Source organism: Lampetra fluviatilis, chromosome 19 (assembly GCF_964198595.1).
Source record: "Lampetra fluviatilis chromosome 19, kcLamFluv1.1, whole genome shotgun sequence".
Classification (NCBI taxonomy): Eukaryota; Metazoa; Chordata; class Hyperoartia; order Petromyzontiformes; family Petromyzontidae; genus Lampetra; species Lampetra fluviatilis.
The window spans coordinates 2,408,649-2,426,574 of NC_136293.1; the positions used below are offsets into that span (position 1 = coordinate 2,408,649).

Consider the following 17,926-nt stretch of genomic DNA (forward strand, 5'->3'; position numbering starts at 1 on the left):
ACCCGGGACCTGGTCGTTGTGAAACAAGTGTTACCTGTCGGCCAGTTAATATAGTTATTATTACAATAGTTTGGTCAGAAAATTCATATATATCCCAGGAAAAAAGGGCAAGTTGCTCACACCACACTGTGCGCCCCTTCGCAGCATGAAAAAGAAAAACAGCTTCTCGCCCAAACCCTGTAACGGTGGGCATCGTCTATGAAGTGGAACCAGATGTTGAAACAAATTAGCACAGTCAGCATTCACGAAAACACACCAAAGCCTTCATTTACTTGACTCAAAGTCACGTAATATTCCCAAAAGGATGTTCTTTTTTTATTACAGTATAACGGTAATGCCGAATATTTATTTTAAAAAACCTACACGAATGGAATATGTTTTGTAAACCATTTGTCAAGTATTCTACGATTGCACAGGGCTGGCAGACGAAGGTTTGTTCTGGGATTCGTCTCGTGAAGATAGTACACGCACACACACACACTTCCCGTGGGTTTAGCCCGCATGGCATTTTCAAGCGAGTTCACCATTGTAAAACATCCCCACGCATGGGTCATTCTCTGGAATGAGAAACACTGCGAGTATATACTATTTCCTTTCAAGCTCGTTTAAATTTGGTTGATCAGGTACATTATAAATACTGAAGTCTTTATGTATTATTACATGCATGGACAACCGAACTAGCCGACATGCTAGCCACTCAATAGGTAAAGGGGCAGCAGCCCTGCAATGTCTTGCTCATACCATCACTGGCACAAGGGCCTCAACTCGAGGGGGCTCTAGAGAGCCACTCTAGTGAGAGCATGGTTTTTACATTTTAATACGTAGGCTTTCTCGACCAATATTATCTATTATATAGATTTTTGGTTAGATCGCGATTTATGTGATCTACCTAATGCTGGTCGCGAGTTACACCTGCATGCTAGCCAGATGTCTAGGAAGAAAGTAGGAGCACCTACACACTTTACCCTACCACGATTTCACAAAAACATGAAATACTACATTGGTATGACAGAACAAAGGCGATTCGTGGAGCCTCTGCGAGGCTGCTCTGGGAAATTAAAGGAATCATAATTATTAATATGTTTTAGTTATAACATGGTATGCCTGTTGCCCAGCACTGCGCTAGATACAGACAGTACTGGTACACTCACCCTTATCGATGAAGTCCAACAGACTGGCTTAAATTACACAACTGTAGTAAGTTCAGTTACAAGGAAGTAACAAAGTTCTTTCTCTACAATCAACACGAACAAACAAAGATAATGTGTGTATGTATGGCGATGCTACAATGGATGCACTGAAATTCCATTCAAAAACTGTACAATATTTATTTATACTCTTTGGTTCTTTCGATGAAGTCACGTAGGTAGAAAAATCAAAGAAAATAAAAAATAATATATCACGACGTTTCTATCGCAACACAAGCGGTCATCCTCAGGCGGAAAAAATAATCCAGCAGTGGAACTGCTGAACCAGTGAGAGAGCTGTTACAACAAGAGGTTATATATGTGGCGAAGGGCAAGCAGGCGGGGTCTGAGCTGGAAAGGAATTCCATCCCTGCACGCAATCACGTCAGTTGTGTTAATGGGTGAGATTATGGAGAGCAAGATTATGGAGAGAGATTAGCATGAAATGAGCTTCCGTCGCTGCATAAGAGTATCATCCCCTCAGTGGGCCTCACCTGGTAAAATGGAAATAGTTGAATAGTTGAATATTCTACTCACTGTGCTGACTCTACTCACTCTGCTGCGCTATATGAACCCAGTTCTGGTTGTGGCTAACCTCAGTGGCCAGTGATATTTAAATCGGTCCTAAGCCTCCCTTTACTAACCTGCACTAGTGACGTATGGTCAAACAACCTTTCATGACCTACACGGCACGGGGTGGCATGCACAATGACATAGACACGTGGTGCATATAAGAAACCTTGCACATAAATTATGAAAGTGCGCTTACAATGTAAGCAGGATACCTTGTCATAAGATATGGCATAAACAGTTCTCATGTGTCTGTATCCATGGATCATTAAAAATTAAGTGGCCAAAACTCAACACCAGACCATGTATTGATGTATTGTATCGATTCACACGTTCCCCAAATAATATTTAACACAAGTTAGTATTTCCACGTGACAATATTCTTCACGTATTTTTTCTATCAAGTTAAAACGAAGAACAAAGAATATAAAGCATATACTGTATACTACAATGTATTTTATGAGGTAGCCCTTTTAAAACAGCTTAACTACCCAGTTAACACTCCAGGGACACACACATTAAATTATGTTATTGCAATTTTATTTAGTAAACTCATCAAAGTGCAAGTGGCATCCAGGCCATCCCTTTATTTAACAAACGAGCTTCACAGTCTGACATTATGCACCATGAAGATAGATCTGTATGGTATATGCAGACCCAGAAAGAGGAGTCCTGGACAATTAGATCACTGAATACACAGCGCCTAAAACGAATATCAAAATAACTTAAGACATTTACCAATAACACAGTGGCCTTAAAATTAATCTGGCTTAAAATTAAACTAAGTATTTGGTGATGCTGCATTGGCATAAAAACAAATATCAAAATAACTGAAGACATTTACCAATAACACAGTGGCCTTAAAAGTAATGATAGACGACGTTTCGGGTAATAACCCTTTTCAGAGCACACACTAAGATGTATTTGACCCCTCTGCCCTGTCGATGTTATTGACAATGCGTTGAGTTTTTGTGTATGTTATTTGGCTTAAATGGTATCGTTTATAAGTTCACCTCTTTACAATTTGAGTGCACGTAAGGAACACAACCGAGTTAAGAAAATCCCCAAATATAAACGCACATATAATCTAAACTTTGAATGCACCACAGTAAAATCTTAAATTACTACATCTGAGATTATAGTGTGAGCGGAAAGTAAATTAAATATGTTGCAAGGTGCGAATGATCTTGTTAAGTTGAAGTCTGAGAGCACACTCAACTCGGCGGCACATTTTGTAGGAGGCGTCTTCTCGAGCAAACAAAGTATATTTTTGGGTAACACAATCATTAACTCGGTTTTAATGTACAGTAGTTAAAAAAACTAGATTTAACAATAAGTGATTAATTCCATTGTGTTTATAATGACGTGGTCTTTGTACAAAGGAATAATTTACCTGTGGACTGTTTAACTCACCAGCTTTGTTGAGATCCAGATAACGAATGTCAGTCAGAGCTGGGTGCAGGCCAATTTATATGCTAAACAAATCAGTATGAATGTTAATTAATAAGAACATGCGAATCAAATCAGTAAAACCGATTGTCCTTCAATAAAAATTAAAACCCATTGTTTCCTGCGTTTTTATTCTGCATATCTCAGCAAATCTAGGCACATTTATCAAAGTATCTGCATTTCTGGTCGTGGCATTTCCACACTTCCAAGGGGGACGCTCATCTCACCACAACACCACGAGAAGAACAATATTACAACAGTACCATTGAACAATGTTGTTACTGTTGTAACATTGTTCAGATTAAGTGAAGATGCGTGGAAAATCCATTCAGTTATCCGCAGGTTAGCGTTGATAATCAGAAGAACATTTGTGGATTATCCGGAAAATGTTGTAAAGCATTGTTATTCTTTTCACATCGAATATGTCAGTAGCTTGTATGTTCTCACAGACACCAAATCTATTAGCAGAACCATAACTGTACTGTATTTTTAGAACTACATTAATGCTGTGCCATTGCATTTCACTACGTTACTATGTGATTGACAAATACTGAGGAGACATCACAGAATACACTACTCCGCTGCTTCTGACACGGTTGTCTGGCTTGCCCACTGTGGCTGTTCTCCATCTACATCAGCCATACGTAATACGATTATTTTATGATGTATAAATTCACTGGGTTTTTATAATTATGTATGGTATACTATACTGTAAACTACACATTTCAATGATGAAGTCAGTATTTCAACGAATGGCAAGGCACATAAAAGGCGCCATTTGACACCTTTGAAGAACACATTTTCTCTGCCTCAAATCACGGCTGCTGAAGACGATCGTACACGCGCACGGATTCAAAATGAAGCAAACTAATTTGATTATCTTCTTTGTTCTTGAGGACGGCTGCTTGCGTTGTGGCCGAAACGTCGTGAGAATTATTTTATTATGCTTTATTTTTTTTATTTTATTACTTCCCTTCTACGTTACTTTACCGAAAGAACCAAGAAGATGAATCCCTGCAGTCACGAAAGCTTTAAATCGAAATTTAATTTCATTATGCCACTGGCGCGTTGGCAGAGGTGCACAAACACAAGTGACAAACGAAATGACTCAACACATTCATCAATAACCGTCCCTTTCGTCAATACACTATTACGTAGAGTAGGATTGCAGTGAAACGCCTATCTGCCCTATTAATTATCAGCTCTCCCTTTCTGTCACCCTTTCCCCCAAATTGCTCTGCCGAATATTCTTAGTATTATCCGCACGTAGATATGTTTTTTTTTACTTTGTCAGTGAACGTTACCAGAAAGTTTCTTACGTGAACACACGTCACGCGCTGTCGTATCTTTGTCCTGTGACATTTCGATAATGTTACGGAACAAAAAGGTGTTTTTCGCCCACCCACGTGAATTGGGCATCTCCCTGCCATTGCCGTTCGATAACAAAGCAACCAACCACTTGTGCTCCGGCTCCTGACGCTGCGACACACGGAGCAAGCCTGTGATGGAGACCTTGCATTCACGACCACAAAGGGAGGATGGTGTGCGCGTGTCGTAGCACCTGCTGTTATGCAGGTGTGATAACAACAACAAAACTGCTGATGACAACAACAAAACGCACATGCAAATTGGTTGGGTGAAAATTGTAAAGGTACATTTTACTCCACCAGAACACCGTTTTGTGTGACAGTTGAAATTCATTTCGCATAGCTATGATTGTTCCGTAGATTGCCGGCCTGACACCCGAAACAAATGCAGATAAAGTGAAACACTCCTGTAGCGGGTGCATTATTGGCAGATGCTATCAATATGCAAAAGTTTATCGTGTTATCCACACTGATATCCATGTATAGCCATGGACAATCGATACTTTCAATGTGCAGAAAATGTGATTTTCTGTGGGAAGGAATACGAGACACAGAGGATCACAGGAGGGTAGATAAGAGGCGTTTCGCAAATACATTATGAACACCGCGACCGATTTGCGTCGCCCCAACCCAGCACTTACAGTACGTCGCTGACAGCATCGTCCGCCCTCTCTCGTATCCGTCGCCTCAGCCTTCGAGTCCACCTACCCTGGACGTGAACTACTTTGCGTCGCGCATAAATAAATGTACCTTGCTGTAGAGTACAATATATTATTAATGTGCAGTTTTTTGGCGATGTGGAAAAAATCGCCTTGATTTTTACGTCGTTTAGGTAGTCGTCGCACCTTTCAGGAACGTATTTTGATGTCAACCGGGGTATTACTGTATATCATCATCAGCAGCAGCAGCAGCTTTAGTACCAATCAAATCCACTGCTGGATGAACACGACCCCATTCCTCACCACCTCGTCATGCAATTATCCATCTCGCTTCTGCTCACGAGCTGATCGTATTGCTGCATATTCACGGTGGTCGTCCTCTCTAATGTCTCCTTCGGATGCCGATAGTGCATATGTAACTTGTAACGTGCAGGAAATATTTGTTTAATTCATAGTGTTTACTTAGAAGAGTTTAATTCACAATATCAAATAGTTATTTTCGGTGTTAACCATTAAAATAGCATTAACTTGTTAAGGCGATGCAAAATACAACAAGAACGGCTATAAATACGGTGTAACAGAAAATATATTTTAAGATAGAAAAGAGTTGTAATTTGGTTGATGTAATATGTACCACACAGCAAAGGGTCACATGTAACTATAAACGGCAGTCACCAAATATCAATGTGCCAATTGCAATTAATCATAATAATAGTTATCTCCCCATAGATACCTCAAGACTCACGAAAGGCATTGCATTTTGTGTGCAGGAGGAAACCTGGGTTTGTGTAGAGCGCCTTTGCTCAAGAGGGCAAAATACTCAAGGCTCACAACATAGATACGCAGAATATATCTCTTTCATATATATCTGTCTCCACATAGTATATAAAAGTATTTCATACACATTCCATCGGCCCCACGGCCTTCTGGCAGGGCTTAAGTTGAGCTGCATTGATTCAGTCCAAGCAAACTCTTGAACGGTTTCGACATACAGTGTCTCATCAGCAGTCATGCTTATCTGAAGAAATGCTGGTGAGCTGCCACATGTTACGGGCAAGGACCCTCTCAGTAAGATATGGATCTGTTTGTCACAAATTATATAATAACGCAACATTCAATTACTTGGTGATGCAAAATAATCATGAGCGTAATTTCTGGAGAATATAAAGTCTAAAATAGGTAAGCAGATTATATTTATCTATATATCTGCCTCTTCACGTTAAAACTAAAAGTATTTTCTTGCACAACCCACAATGTCACAAATATACGTCAGCAACTAACTTGATGTCTTACCTCGGGCATATCATAGTTTCACCAACCCGTCAGTCAAGCAACTGATATTTGCATGCCGTCACAGCAACTGGCTGCAAAGAGCCTATAATACTGACACGTAGAAACACGTAATTGCTCTATGATTTATGGTTAACCCATGACAAAAGGCCAGATTCGATTAATATTTGGTTTTCTCTCTCTGATAAGGTTAAGCGGAAGGCAATAAAAGTAATGTACGGTGCCTCTCCAGTTGCCTCGAGACACGGGGCAGGTTCATCACAGCCCCGCCGCGTGTCTGAGACGCAACCATGCCAATTCTAAACATCTTGACGCAGCAGCGCTCTCAAGGCGTTCCAACAATTTGCCTGAAAGGCCGCGACATATTTCTTTCGCGTCGTTCGTGACGCTGTTCGGAAAATAGCACGCAACTCAAAGCCTGGCAGAAACAAAACCTCGGAGGAAATGGCAGGAGACAAAAAAATGCGGTGATGCTATTCGTGGTAAGTGATGTTATTATTGAAGTTATTTCAGGTCATGTCGGCTTTATGGGTTTGCATCCACAATGAAACTGAGACTGAGGCCAGGGCAATATAACTCCTCTAATCCATGCTCCGTATGTCCATGAATCCAAAAATTCATGGCGTTGTCGCAGTTCGTGAGAACTCCTAAATTGCGTGAAATCAAGGCCATAGCCACGGAGTCAACATTGGGGGGGACCACATATTCCAGGGTGTCTGGGGGTCCGAAACCAGAAAAATATCTAAATTTGAAAACTCATTTCCTGCCTAGAATATTTAAAAATTCACTAACACATAGTGTATTGTATTACATTGCTCTGTTTTTACTTTTTTTTTTACCATTTATTGTTTCATTGTATGTAATAGCAGAGATTAGGGATGAATAAAGTACAACCATAACCACAATCATATAAACAGAAATCTATGCATTGATTTATATGAGACAAGTCCAGATATTGTGGCCAATTTTTAGCAAATTGTTGTTTTTATTTACATAGCATAGCAATTTTTATAGCAATGTATTTGGGGGGGGGGGCATTTTGAGCATATTTGAATATTGGGGGGGGGGTGTGTGTCCCCCCCCAATATATATTATAATTACGGCCTTGCGTGAAATAATTCATCTCTGCAAAAAAATGACGGAAACTCACGGAGGAATGAAGTGTTTAGCTGCACACCTCCTTGAATTTGTATCGTGGAAGATTTGCGAATCACAAAATAGCGAGCCCCACATCAACGCGGTCAACGTGGTTTCCACTCACAGCACGCTCAGAGGCAACGTCAGCACAACGTCGTTCAGAGTGGTCAGCGGCTTGAACATTATCCCACGCAAGTGTACCTTATATCGCACACTCACAAACACCAACTGATTAAAGTAGCTCAAGTGATCGTCAGCAGAAAATGCCTCATGAACAAACTGCTCGGGTCCACCTGGGAATCCAAAGTGCAAACACTGTGTAGCTATGGACTTGTTTTTCTGTTGAGTTGATGAATACTGTGTATTTGTCGGGTTAAAGACCCAACGCAGAAGATCCCTGCTTTTGATCTTCCGCGAAGCTCATGGTCCATCTGAAACCGCATCCCCTGCACAAACCATTGCAGATACGAATACTTGATGCACAAATGGCGAATTCAAAACTCTCCCGGCAGTTTGCGACTGTGATCATCCAAAACAGACCGTGGTACAACGTAGAACAATGTAGAACGATGCAACGCCCCAAACACGAAGGAGACATCACACAGATAGACTCCGCTGCTCTTGATGTGGTTGTGGGTTGACCACCTGAATGTGAAATGGAAATTGTTGCCCTGCATTTACAGGGTGGTCCAGATGTATTGTGACCCCCATTTAATTATTTAAAACTTTTTATTATTGTATACCAATGGGTGTGAGAACAGAAATGAATAAGCAAAGGAATCAATGTTAGGGGTCTATTAATTGGGGGTCACAAGACACCCGGATCACCATGTACATCAGCCATACGAAATAATAAGTGGGGTTAAAAACTGCCCACACCAGACTACTAGACACACACGGCTTCATTATACAATTTGGCTTATCATGAGCACATTGAAGTCAACAAAACTCACATGACCACCAGTCCTCGCTCACATTGTCCCCAACTTATACGCAGCATCAGAATGCAGCCAATAAACTAACAACGCAAACTAAATGTTTGCTATAAAAAGGACATGTGGAATTGTTTTCCATCAGATCACTTCTGTGATTAATTATGTTGTCAACCTCTTTAATAATCAAATCTTCCATCTGTGTATTTGTTTGATAAATTATCAATTGGGATTAAACCAGTCTGTTTTCCTGATTAAATTAATGTCGTTGGTTCTGGGCTTCTGGCCATGAGTTAGCTCAATCAGTATTTTATTATGCCGGGCCTGGAAAAAAATCTTGTCCTGCTACAGCCTGAATGTCCTGACGAAAAAAATGTTGAGGATTTTTTTCCAGCCCACTGTGAATGGACTGCTGGATGAAGGCCTTGTGTTGGCAATGGAAGTTGTCAGACCATACTTCACCAGGCTGGTCAGTGCTGTATCGTAGTAACTGGAGTGCCCAGGATCTGTTCAGATACGACTCGCCACTGATGTGAGCAATGGGGTTCAGAGGGCAGTGCACGAAACACCCACACACGAATAATTGTGGCTCAATTCGAAGACACAAGATGCCAGGTAACCGAGTCCGTCATTCGTGTTAATCAGCGTGATGTCAAAAGGGACATGTGCTCTAATACTGAGAGAATGGATATTCTAGGTTTTGTATTCAGAATTAAGGATACAGCACATCAGTTATACAACTAGTTAATGCATCGCTGTGCATCAGTACTATATGGCAGTTTTGACGACATTAATACATTAAATTTTGTTCACTTCATTTATCATTTTTTAAACTACATCACAGCAGAAATAATAAACAAACCAAACATACGCGTGTAAGGTCTCATCTCTCTGCAGTTGCTCACCCGTTCCGTACATGGGAGCTTCCTCCGTGTATATCCACACAGTAGGGGGAGAGGGGCAAGGCGAAAGGAGGGGCTTACAACATTAAGCATAGCCCTCAAGGATAATAATTGTTTAGGTTTCGATTTAAAGCTTTCGTGACTGCAGGGATTCATCTTCTTGGTTCTTTCGGTAAAGTCACGTAGAAGGGAAATAATAAAATAATAAAAATTAAACATAATAAAATACAATTCTCACGACGTTTCGGCCACAACGCAAGCAGCCGTCCTCAGGTGAAGAACCGGTCAGACGCTGTCTTTCCGACAGACCGGTTCTTCACCTGAGGACGGCTGCTTGCGTTGTGGCCGAAACGTGACTTTACCGAAAGAACCAAGAAGAAGAATTGTTTAGGTGTTGTACACATATGGGAACCAAACCAAAGTGAAATATTTTTCGTGCACGTGTGATGAACACGCACAAAAGTAAATAAAGGAAGCCCCGTGACACCTTGTTTATAGGTTGTTTATAAACTCGTCTGAATAGGGGACTGCAGGAGCGAGCACGCCACCCGACCAGTTCGCTTGAGACGTGCCATCTGCTGCACGGTAGATGTTAAAGATCTCATGATGACATTCACTCGGGCAAATGATCATCAGGGGTGAGCCGTCCATATTGTCGAACTCTAGGCGGTCGATTAGGGCGCCAAGTTAAGTGGGGCGCCAAATTTGAGTTTAAAAAAATACAAATAAAAATATACAAATAAAATAACGAAGATTTCATTATTTTAATTCCCGTGCGCGTACAGAGAGAATATAAATTATAATTGATTTTTCAACGCTTTTGAGAATATATTGGTTGGACAGACGGACGGACAAACCGAATAATTATGCCTCTGTTTAAAAAAAATATGTTTAAAAAGCATTAAACGAAAAATATGGGCAAAATGTTTCCCAATTTACCAAAAACCTCAGCCTAGATCTGCCCTTGGGGTTTAGGGGTGGGGGCGCCGATTGCATGGTTCGCCTAGGGTGCCAGTTGCTGGCAGCTCGTCTTGGGCCGTCCCTGGTCATCATAATCATCATAGCATTTTGGTGTCAGGGACCGCATCTCCTTCTCTGACAGCATAAAGTTCAGAGAGCTGACCGAAAGTAGTCGCCAGTTCTTTTGTCGAATATGAATAACTTTAAGGTTTCTCTTTGTTAAACAAAGAACATATTGTTTATCCAGTGTATCCTGTAGCCTAACACAATAGATGATGGTGCGTACTTATGTTTTCATGCCAGACACATACTGAGAAGACACAATGTGAGTTTATTATTGCAATGTTACTTTCCATTGCACTTACAGGTATGTGTATGCGTGAACACGGAGACAAAAACAGTCTGCTAAGTCTTACGGTTGTGAGGGAAAGCGTTGTTTTCGAGTTCTTATTAATAAGGCTGGCACGTAATTAATAGTGTCTTAGAACATGTACAGGTAACCCAACATATGGGACCATGGGCTCTTGCAGACTCAAAAACTGCACTCACCAAAATATTGTCCTTTTCTGCACCCTATTTTCTATCCCAATTCAGTATTAATGGTGATGGTTGGTGAGATGGATGTGGTTATTTTTTTTATTTGTGCTTGTTTTTTTTCCAGTGGCGTTTCCTATGCGCTTACTTTACTAAAATGTCCATCCTTGCACAGAATGCTAGTTGGTTTGGATATGACTTAAACAACAGATACTTGTTTCAAATTATCCACAAACCAAGTCACTTTTGCATCAAGCAGTTATATTAAACAGAGGGAGCGAGTACAATTTATCCTTGTTTCGTGTGTGACTCATGCAACATCTGGAATAAATAAACGTTCTTTGTAATGTCTGGCCGTTTTTCCATAAAAATGTATGAAAAAAAACATTGTACACTATAGTGTCATGTAAAACGCAGCCAGTAGGTAGAATCGAGCAAGACCCATTTGAAATACACAACTGTATATCACGGACTTATTTCGGCACAATCATAGTTGCCCCATGGTAAAGTGTGGCTGTAATTAACGCCATCTGGTTGAGACCAGGTATTTTTTTCTTTACCATAACGAGCTGTAGAATGGCCTGCAGATTTGAGGACTTAATACTGGTAGGAACCTCCTGGTTACACCAGCCCACAGGGGATCATTGTGTCCGTCCGTCGTGCATCCAAAAATGGGAGGGGTGGGGCTGGGTGGAGAGGGGACGGTGGGGAGGGGCTGGGTGGGGAGGGGAGGGTGGGGAGGGGCTGGGTGGGGAGGGTGGGGCTGGGTGGGGGGTGGGAGGGGTGGGGCTGGGTGGGGAGGGGCTGGTTACCCCGTGGTGCCCTTATAAAACTCAACGTTTAACCTACTCACGCCGGCTTGTGCCCGCCCTCACAGTCGGCCATATTTGCGGAATACACCATGCCGCCGTTGACCCTGGCCATTGACCGAGCAACCCAACGTTCCTACCAGCTCCCTCCGCAGGAATGTGTCGTGTAGTTTGCACACATGCATGACCTGGGGATAATAAGACGTTTTTGCAAGCAACTATTTCCTGTGTGCAATATTTGCACAGGCACTGACTAGGATAAGGGAGCGATGTTGCTTGAACGCTGTTGTAACTGTGGCAAGTTGTTCCCATTGCAATTTATAACGTGCTGCTCAATTGAATACTGTGGCAAGGCAAGTTGAAGATATATGTGTCCGTTACCCCGTGAAATGTACTTGTTGTTGCTGGCTGCTTCACGATGCGGGTCTGTGGTCAGCAACTGTGATTTTTTTTAAAGCCAGTGATCTATCACACTTGACTTCATGTTCAAGGTTTACTGCTCTGTGACCAGGTCATAAGGCCGTCATGTCAACAGCAATGATAACGTGTCATGGGAACCTTGCCAAACACTCTTTGGTTATAAAGGCATATGCTGCTCACAAACTAGTGTGTGTGTGTGGTTCCAAAAACACCACTTGTTTAAAATCAAGACAATGTGGCAGTGACATACATTGTTATTTGGCCTAAGAGAGCACATCGAATTACTGCAATTACATAGAAGTACCAGAGAGTAGACAGAGAGTCCTTATAAGCCAGCTGTAAACATCTAATTTGGAAAGCACGGTCAACATGTCACAGCTCACGATGTTGATGTCACTGCACCTCACTGGTGCGTTTTTCGTTCTACTCGGTCCCATCGGGCTCTCTCTGGGGATTTATTTTGATTGCTGATTTGACGTTTTTAGGACCAAGGCTCGGTCCTCAATATATATCTTCCATATTACATTGGGCAGGGCAGAATACACAAATCCACGCTTTTCACCGCAGCAGGAGTCAGGCTGGGAGATATCCACAGGACCAGAGAGAGAGAGAGTCCCATTTTAGGATGCGCAGCTGTGCACACATACACGAACACGCGGTATAAACCACCCGAACGCCCACCACCCAGAACACTCTGCGGACCGATCGTGCAACTTGTACACGTGAATTATCAACCTGGATTCACCGCGAATGGGAAACGAGCTATGTGAGCACAATGCGAAACGCGTGGAGGGGGCGATGCGCGGATCCAATTAACCGATGCGCGTGGCCGATTAACCGACGGGCGGAGCAAAGTTCCCCCTTCAATGGGAGCTCCCAAGAGCTGATGTTGATGCATAGCATTGAGGTGGTTCAGCCAGATAATTGCATCAGGAGCAGCGGAGTGTATCGCCATGATGACGTCTCCGTCATCTTTGTGGATTGGGCACTAAGTCATCATGTACGTCTCGTGATCAATCGGGTACAGACGTCGTGGGACCGCCGCACCTGTTGCGTCTCGAGGCTGATTAGGATGTGACAAATGTATTCCTATTGTTTGTGTTTTCATCGATAATCTCCTCTCGTATAGCCATTCCATGGCTGGTGGGAAGCGCTGCGCTCTAAAGTCTAAAGCACAGGGCGACGTGCGCGCTTTATCAGTGTAGCTGTCCAGAATAGACTATACAAGCTGGTGACCTCTGGTACAGACCTCAGGTACAGCATCAGCAGAGGGGCTGAATGCACGGTTTAATGTTTAAAGGGGTTGTACGATGAGTTGCTATGCCTGCTAACACTGATGGGCACAATAGACCCCCGCAATCGTGAACATAATTCGTAATATGTGGCCAGTATGTGCCGGTCGAACGGATACAAAAAAACATCAAATAATAGACACACATGGAAGTTACATCATTACACACGTACCACCGTCGTAACTCCTCCACAATGTATGTCGGAAGGGGAGTCCACGCAGCTCCAGAAAGCTCTTCAGAGGGTATTTGGGCTACTCTTCTACACTCACCATACGTCTTGGAGTCCCCGTACTTTACCGCACCACACATGGCGACCCGCCGATCGATTGTGGTTGTACCCATTTATACTGCCCAGTGGAAGGTGAGGCGGGGTTTAAGACAATTTCTTTGTTGTTTCGACTGCCGCTCCGAGAGATGGAATCGAACCAGCGACTGACCTCTGGATTGCAAATAACACAAAATTAAACACATTTGTCAATAACACTGCCTTAAAGGGATATATAAAAAAACGACGTTTCGGGCTTCATATGTATAGGCATTTTCACGTACTTATTTTTATTGCTCTGGATGTATTCAGTTGCTACCACGAGCCTGCGTGCTCTGATTAGGTTGTCACTGGGTTTTTATAGTTTTATTTTTTATTCTGTTTTAGCTCTGCACCTGGTGACATCCAGGTGAAAGGTGCTTTACAAGTGTAAATTATTATTTATTTTAAGGCAGTGTTACTGACGAATGTGTTGCGATCTTTTCGGTATGTTTGATTGTGCACCGCTGGCCAACGCGCCATCACCAAATCGCTTTTTTTAAGCTGCATTTGCAAGTCCAGAGTGCTGACCATTAGACCGCAGCAAGCTCCTTTCGGGCTGGAAAGTGAGGCTTTCCTGGACACACACAGCTGACGAATACGTGACGGGCGGTTGCTCACGGTGAGAGAGAGAGAGATTTGGTTCAGCGAAGTGATCGGCACCGTATCGCGCCCTTTCAGCTGCGCGCTTCTGCGGCCGTCTGGAACGCTGGAGCTGTGCTCTTTAAAATCTAGATTTAAAACTTTTTTTATTTAGAACTGCTTGTTGTGTTTAAGTTTGTTGTCCTTTCCCCGCACCTCAGATCAACACGGTTGGATAAAAACGGTGCGAAAAAAGTTCAACATATACACATTGCGATGTTTTCAGAGAGGCGAGGTGAATGAAGTGAAGTGCTGGGTGCAGTGATATGAGGGGGGGGGGATACTGAGAGAGAGAGGGAGGGAGGCGGGGTGGGTGAGTGGGTGGGTGGGGTGGCTGAGCGAGCGAGCTGGGCTTGCTCACAGAGGGCGTAGCTCTGGATGTCGAGAGGGCGGGGGGTCGCGCGCGAGCGCGCAACGTGGCAGAGTGACGCCAAAGTTTATATGCCCGCTATTGCGCTGCGGGCCAGCGCTGCCTCCGCAATCTCCTCCACCGCACTCGGGCCATGATGGCACGTGTCAGGAGCACGGCAGCGCGCGTACATTGAGTTTGGAAGACACTCGCCTCTCACTCGGCATTTGATTGAACAGATCCGTCTTCGGTCGCAAAGCCCAAGCTGCGCTCTCGACGATGTCAAAGCTCGTGACAGACGCGTGATGCAAGGGTAGCAAATCGGCGAGCGGTGACAACTAAGGGACGGGGGGGGGGCACGCTATGCGACTGCCTTGTCCGCGAGGGTACACAGCACGACTCGGCGAGTGAGCACTCATGGATAGCCAGCAAGAAGCGGCCACCAGCGCCAGCAGCAGCAGGGCGCACGGTGATGACTGCGAGGAGGAAGCGCAGCGTCCCAGTCGGGCGGACCGCTTCAAGCCCAAGCGGAAGACGACCGAGGGCAAGACCCGCAGAATCCTCTCCAACATCTTGTTAGAGGAGGCGATCGACAGCGGCAAAGATAACCCCAACCGCGCGTTCGCCAGCAACGCCATCAAGACCACCAAGTACACTGTGTGGTCCTTCTTGCCAAAAAACCTATTCGAGCAGTTCCACCGCTTCGCCAACGTCTACTTCGTCTTCATCGTGCTGCTCAACTTCGTGCCTGTGGTGAACGCCTTCCAGCCCGGCCTGGCAGTGCTGCCCGTGGCCTTCATCCTGGCCGTGACGGCCGTCAAGGACCTGTGGGAGGACTACAGGCGCTACCACTCGGACCGGGAGATCAACAACGCGCCCTGCCTCGTCTACTGCAGGTAAGCGGCTCCTCCGCATGACCCTGCGTGACCCCGACACTGAGGCCCGCGGTAAATGTGCAATGCTCTCCACACAAGTGGCGTAGCAGCGACATCATTAGCTCAGGTGGTGCCGGCAATCGGTCATGCGGGGGGCTGGGGTGGGGGGCAATATTTGATTTTTCTCACACGGTCGCCAAAAGTTAACTGCTCTTAATTATATTCAAATGTGGAACCTTTGAATTAAAGCATTTTCATGATAAAACAAAATAAACCGCGTTTTAAATAAGTGTTGTTTTACACTGTGGTTGAAAACATATCTTATGGTGGTCGTCAAGGGGGGCCCCTTCTCGTAGCTTTGTCCACCAGGGGGGAAGAGGGGGGGGGGGGCAAGGCACCCCTTCCTACCCCACTCGTTACGCGCATGTCTCCTCCAACCTCGAATATGCAGTGTGAGCCATTAAATACCCTGCACATCGGAGCATTGTTATATCCAGGACATGCAGCAATGGACCCGTCGAGACACGGACACATCATTACATCTCTCTTTGTAGCAACGACCTGTGTCACATTTCGTGATATTTAATTTGAACACAAAAAATATATATTCAATCTGAACCGATCGTATTCTTTAAAGGTATGTCGTGTATTTCTGGAGGTTCACGACTGCATCTCCGCACCGTCATCTCGTGCGCCCGCCCGCACGTTCGGTGCGACTCTCCGGCGCGATGCCGAGTGACCGGGACTCGCTGTGTCTCGCCACAGCGCCGCCACGTTACGTGGTGCGTGCGTGATGTGCGCGCGCGTGTGTACACATACGCGCGTGTGTATACATACACACGCGCGCACAACAACAAAGATCCCCTGTAATAGCCTGCAACAGACTGTTGGGGGCAAGTGCTGCTAGCGACGATTATCTGAACCGGTTCTGGGCCTCCCCGGGGTCGACCCAGCCTTAAATGAGTACCTGATGAGGTGTGTAAAAACATCGCCGCCAGGGAGACATAGGCGGTCGGGCTTGGTACTGGCCACCCACCCCCTCGTGTATAGTTTCGGCCTTCAAAGGTCCTCGCCAACACACGAGAGCGCACACACATGGAGAAGTGTGAAAAGAGGATTTCCCCATTGTCATCTGAGATATAATCAATATTTATAGCTTAGCGTGTCCCAGATGAACACAATGGGCATCCCTTCCTGCACAAAGCTCTCGGTACGATGGTAATGTCACTTGGCCCTCTACACACAAGGATATATCGATGTAAGAGAAAGCCTTGTACTCACAAGCAGGAATGCTGGGGCATGAATCTACCTATACATGGCCCGAATGAGACAGCCTCACACGGAGCTATTGTTCTAATCAGATCAGCTCGTGCAGGATTGAGATGGATTGTGGCATCGCAGGACTGAAGGATGGTGATCGTGTGAGGAAGCTTTCCACCAGCAATGGCTGATGATGATGGTGATTCACTTATAATCCGGACATTTCATGATTCACATAGTTCTTGGTGGTGAGGATACAGAATGAAAAAAATCCCAGCCCCTGTTGACTCAGCCCACATTTCTGCTGTAGTTGATGCACTAAGCTATATTGTGCCTGTAATAAGTCAGCAATGGGTTGTTCTAGTCACGCTGACCATGATTAGAATGTGGCATCCCCCACCTTTGACATGGAGCTGCCTATGGAGATGGAGTACAATGATCATCGGCCAACATTTGTTGAGAGAGGGAATAGTGAAACATTTTTTCTGCGTAGCTTTCGTGACTTTTATTTTTTTTGCCAACAAAAAAAGAACCCGAAAAGAGCCCTTTTATGCAACTCTTATATACACACACACACCAATCTACCCAGCCACCCACTTACCCAGCCACCCTTTCAGATACATTGACAACGCCTGCGAGTAACGCAAGTGGAGAATGTCTTTGTATTCATTGTGCCGTGTTCTGGGTAGAACTAAAAGTCATCTTTAGACATTTCTTTTGCCATGAGCACTTCAATGCACGCGTGTTTATTTACAGTCGTGGTTACATGGGTGTAACAGTAACAGTTCTTCCGGCTACGTGTAATATTGCTTTTTCTCACTCGGAATATCGATGTTGAGAGGTTTTACTCAAAAATGCAGCTTGGCACCAGTCATATGTGAAAATTGTCATCATAAAATATCGACTCGGAGTATTATTGTTGTTTAATTTTGAGAAATACAACGATTACACGTTGATTGACAAACCAGAGTCATTGCCATTACTGCTT

At 44.1% G+C, this 17,926-nt stretch overlaps 1 protein-coding gene across 1 annotated transcript in view; it reads left to right on the forward strand.

Annotated features, from left to right (window-relative positions):
• The first annotated feature begins 14,918 nt into the window (after window positions 1–14,918).
• The window catches only part of LOC144937544 (phospholipid-transporting ATPase VA-like), a 61,907-nt gene continuing 58,899 nt past the window's right edge, over window positions 14,919–17,926 (forward strand). The window contains exon 1 of the mRNA XM_078864804.1: window positions 14,919–15,699. Within this exon, the coding sequence (XP_078720930.1) occupies window positions 15,221–15,699 (479 nt within the window). The 5' untranslated portion in view covers window positions 14,919–15,220. The remainder of the gene's footprint in view (window positions 15,700–17,926) is intronic.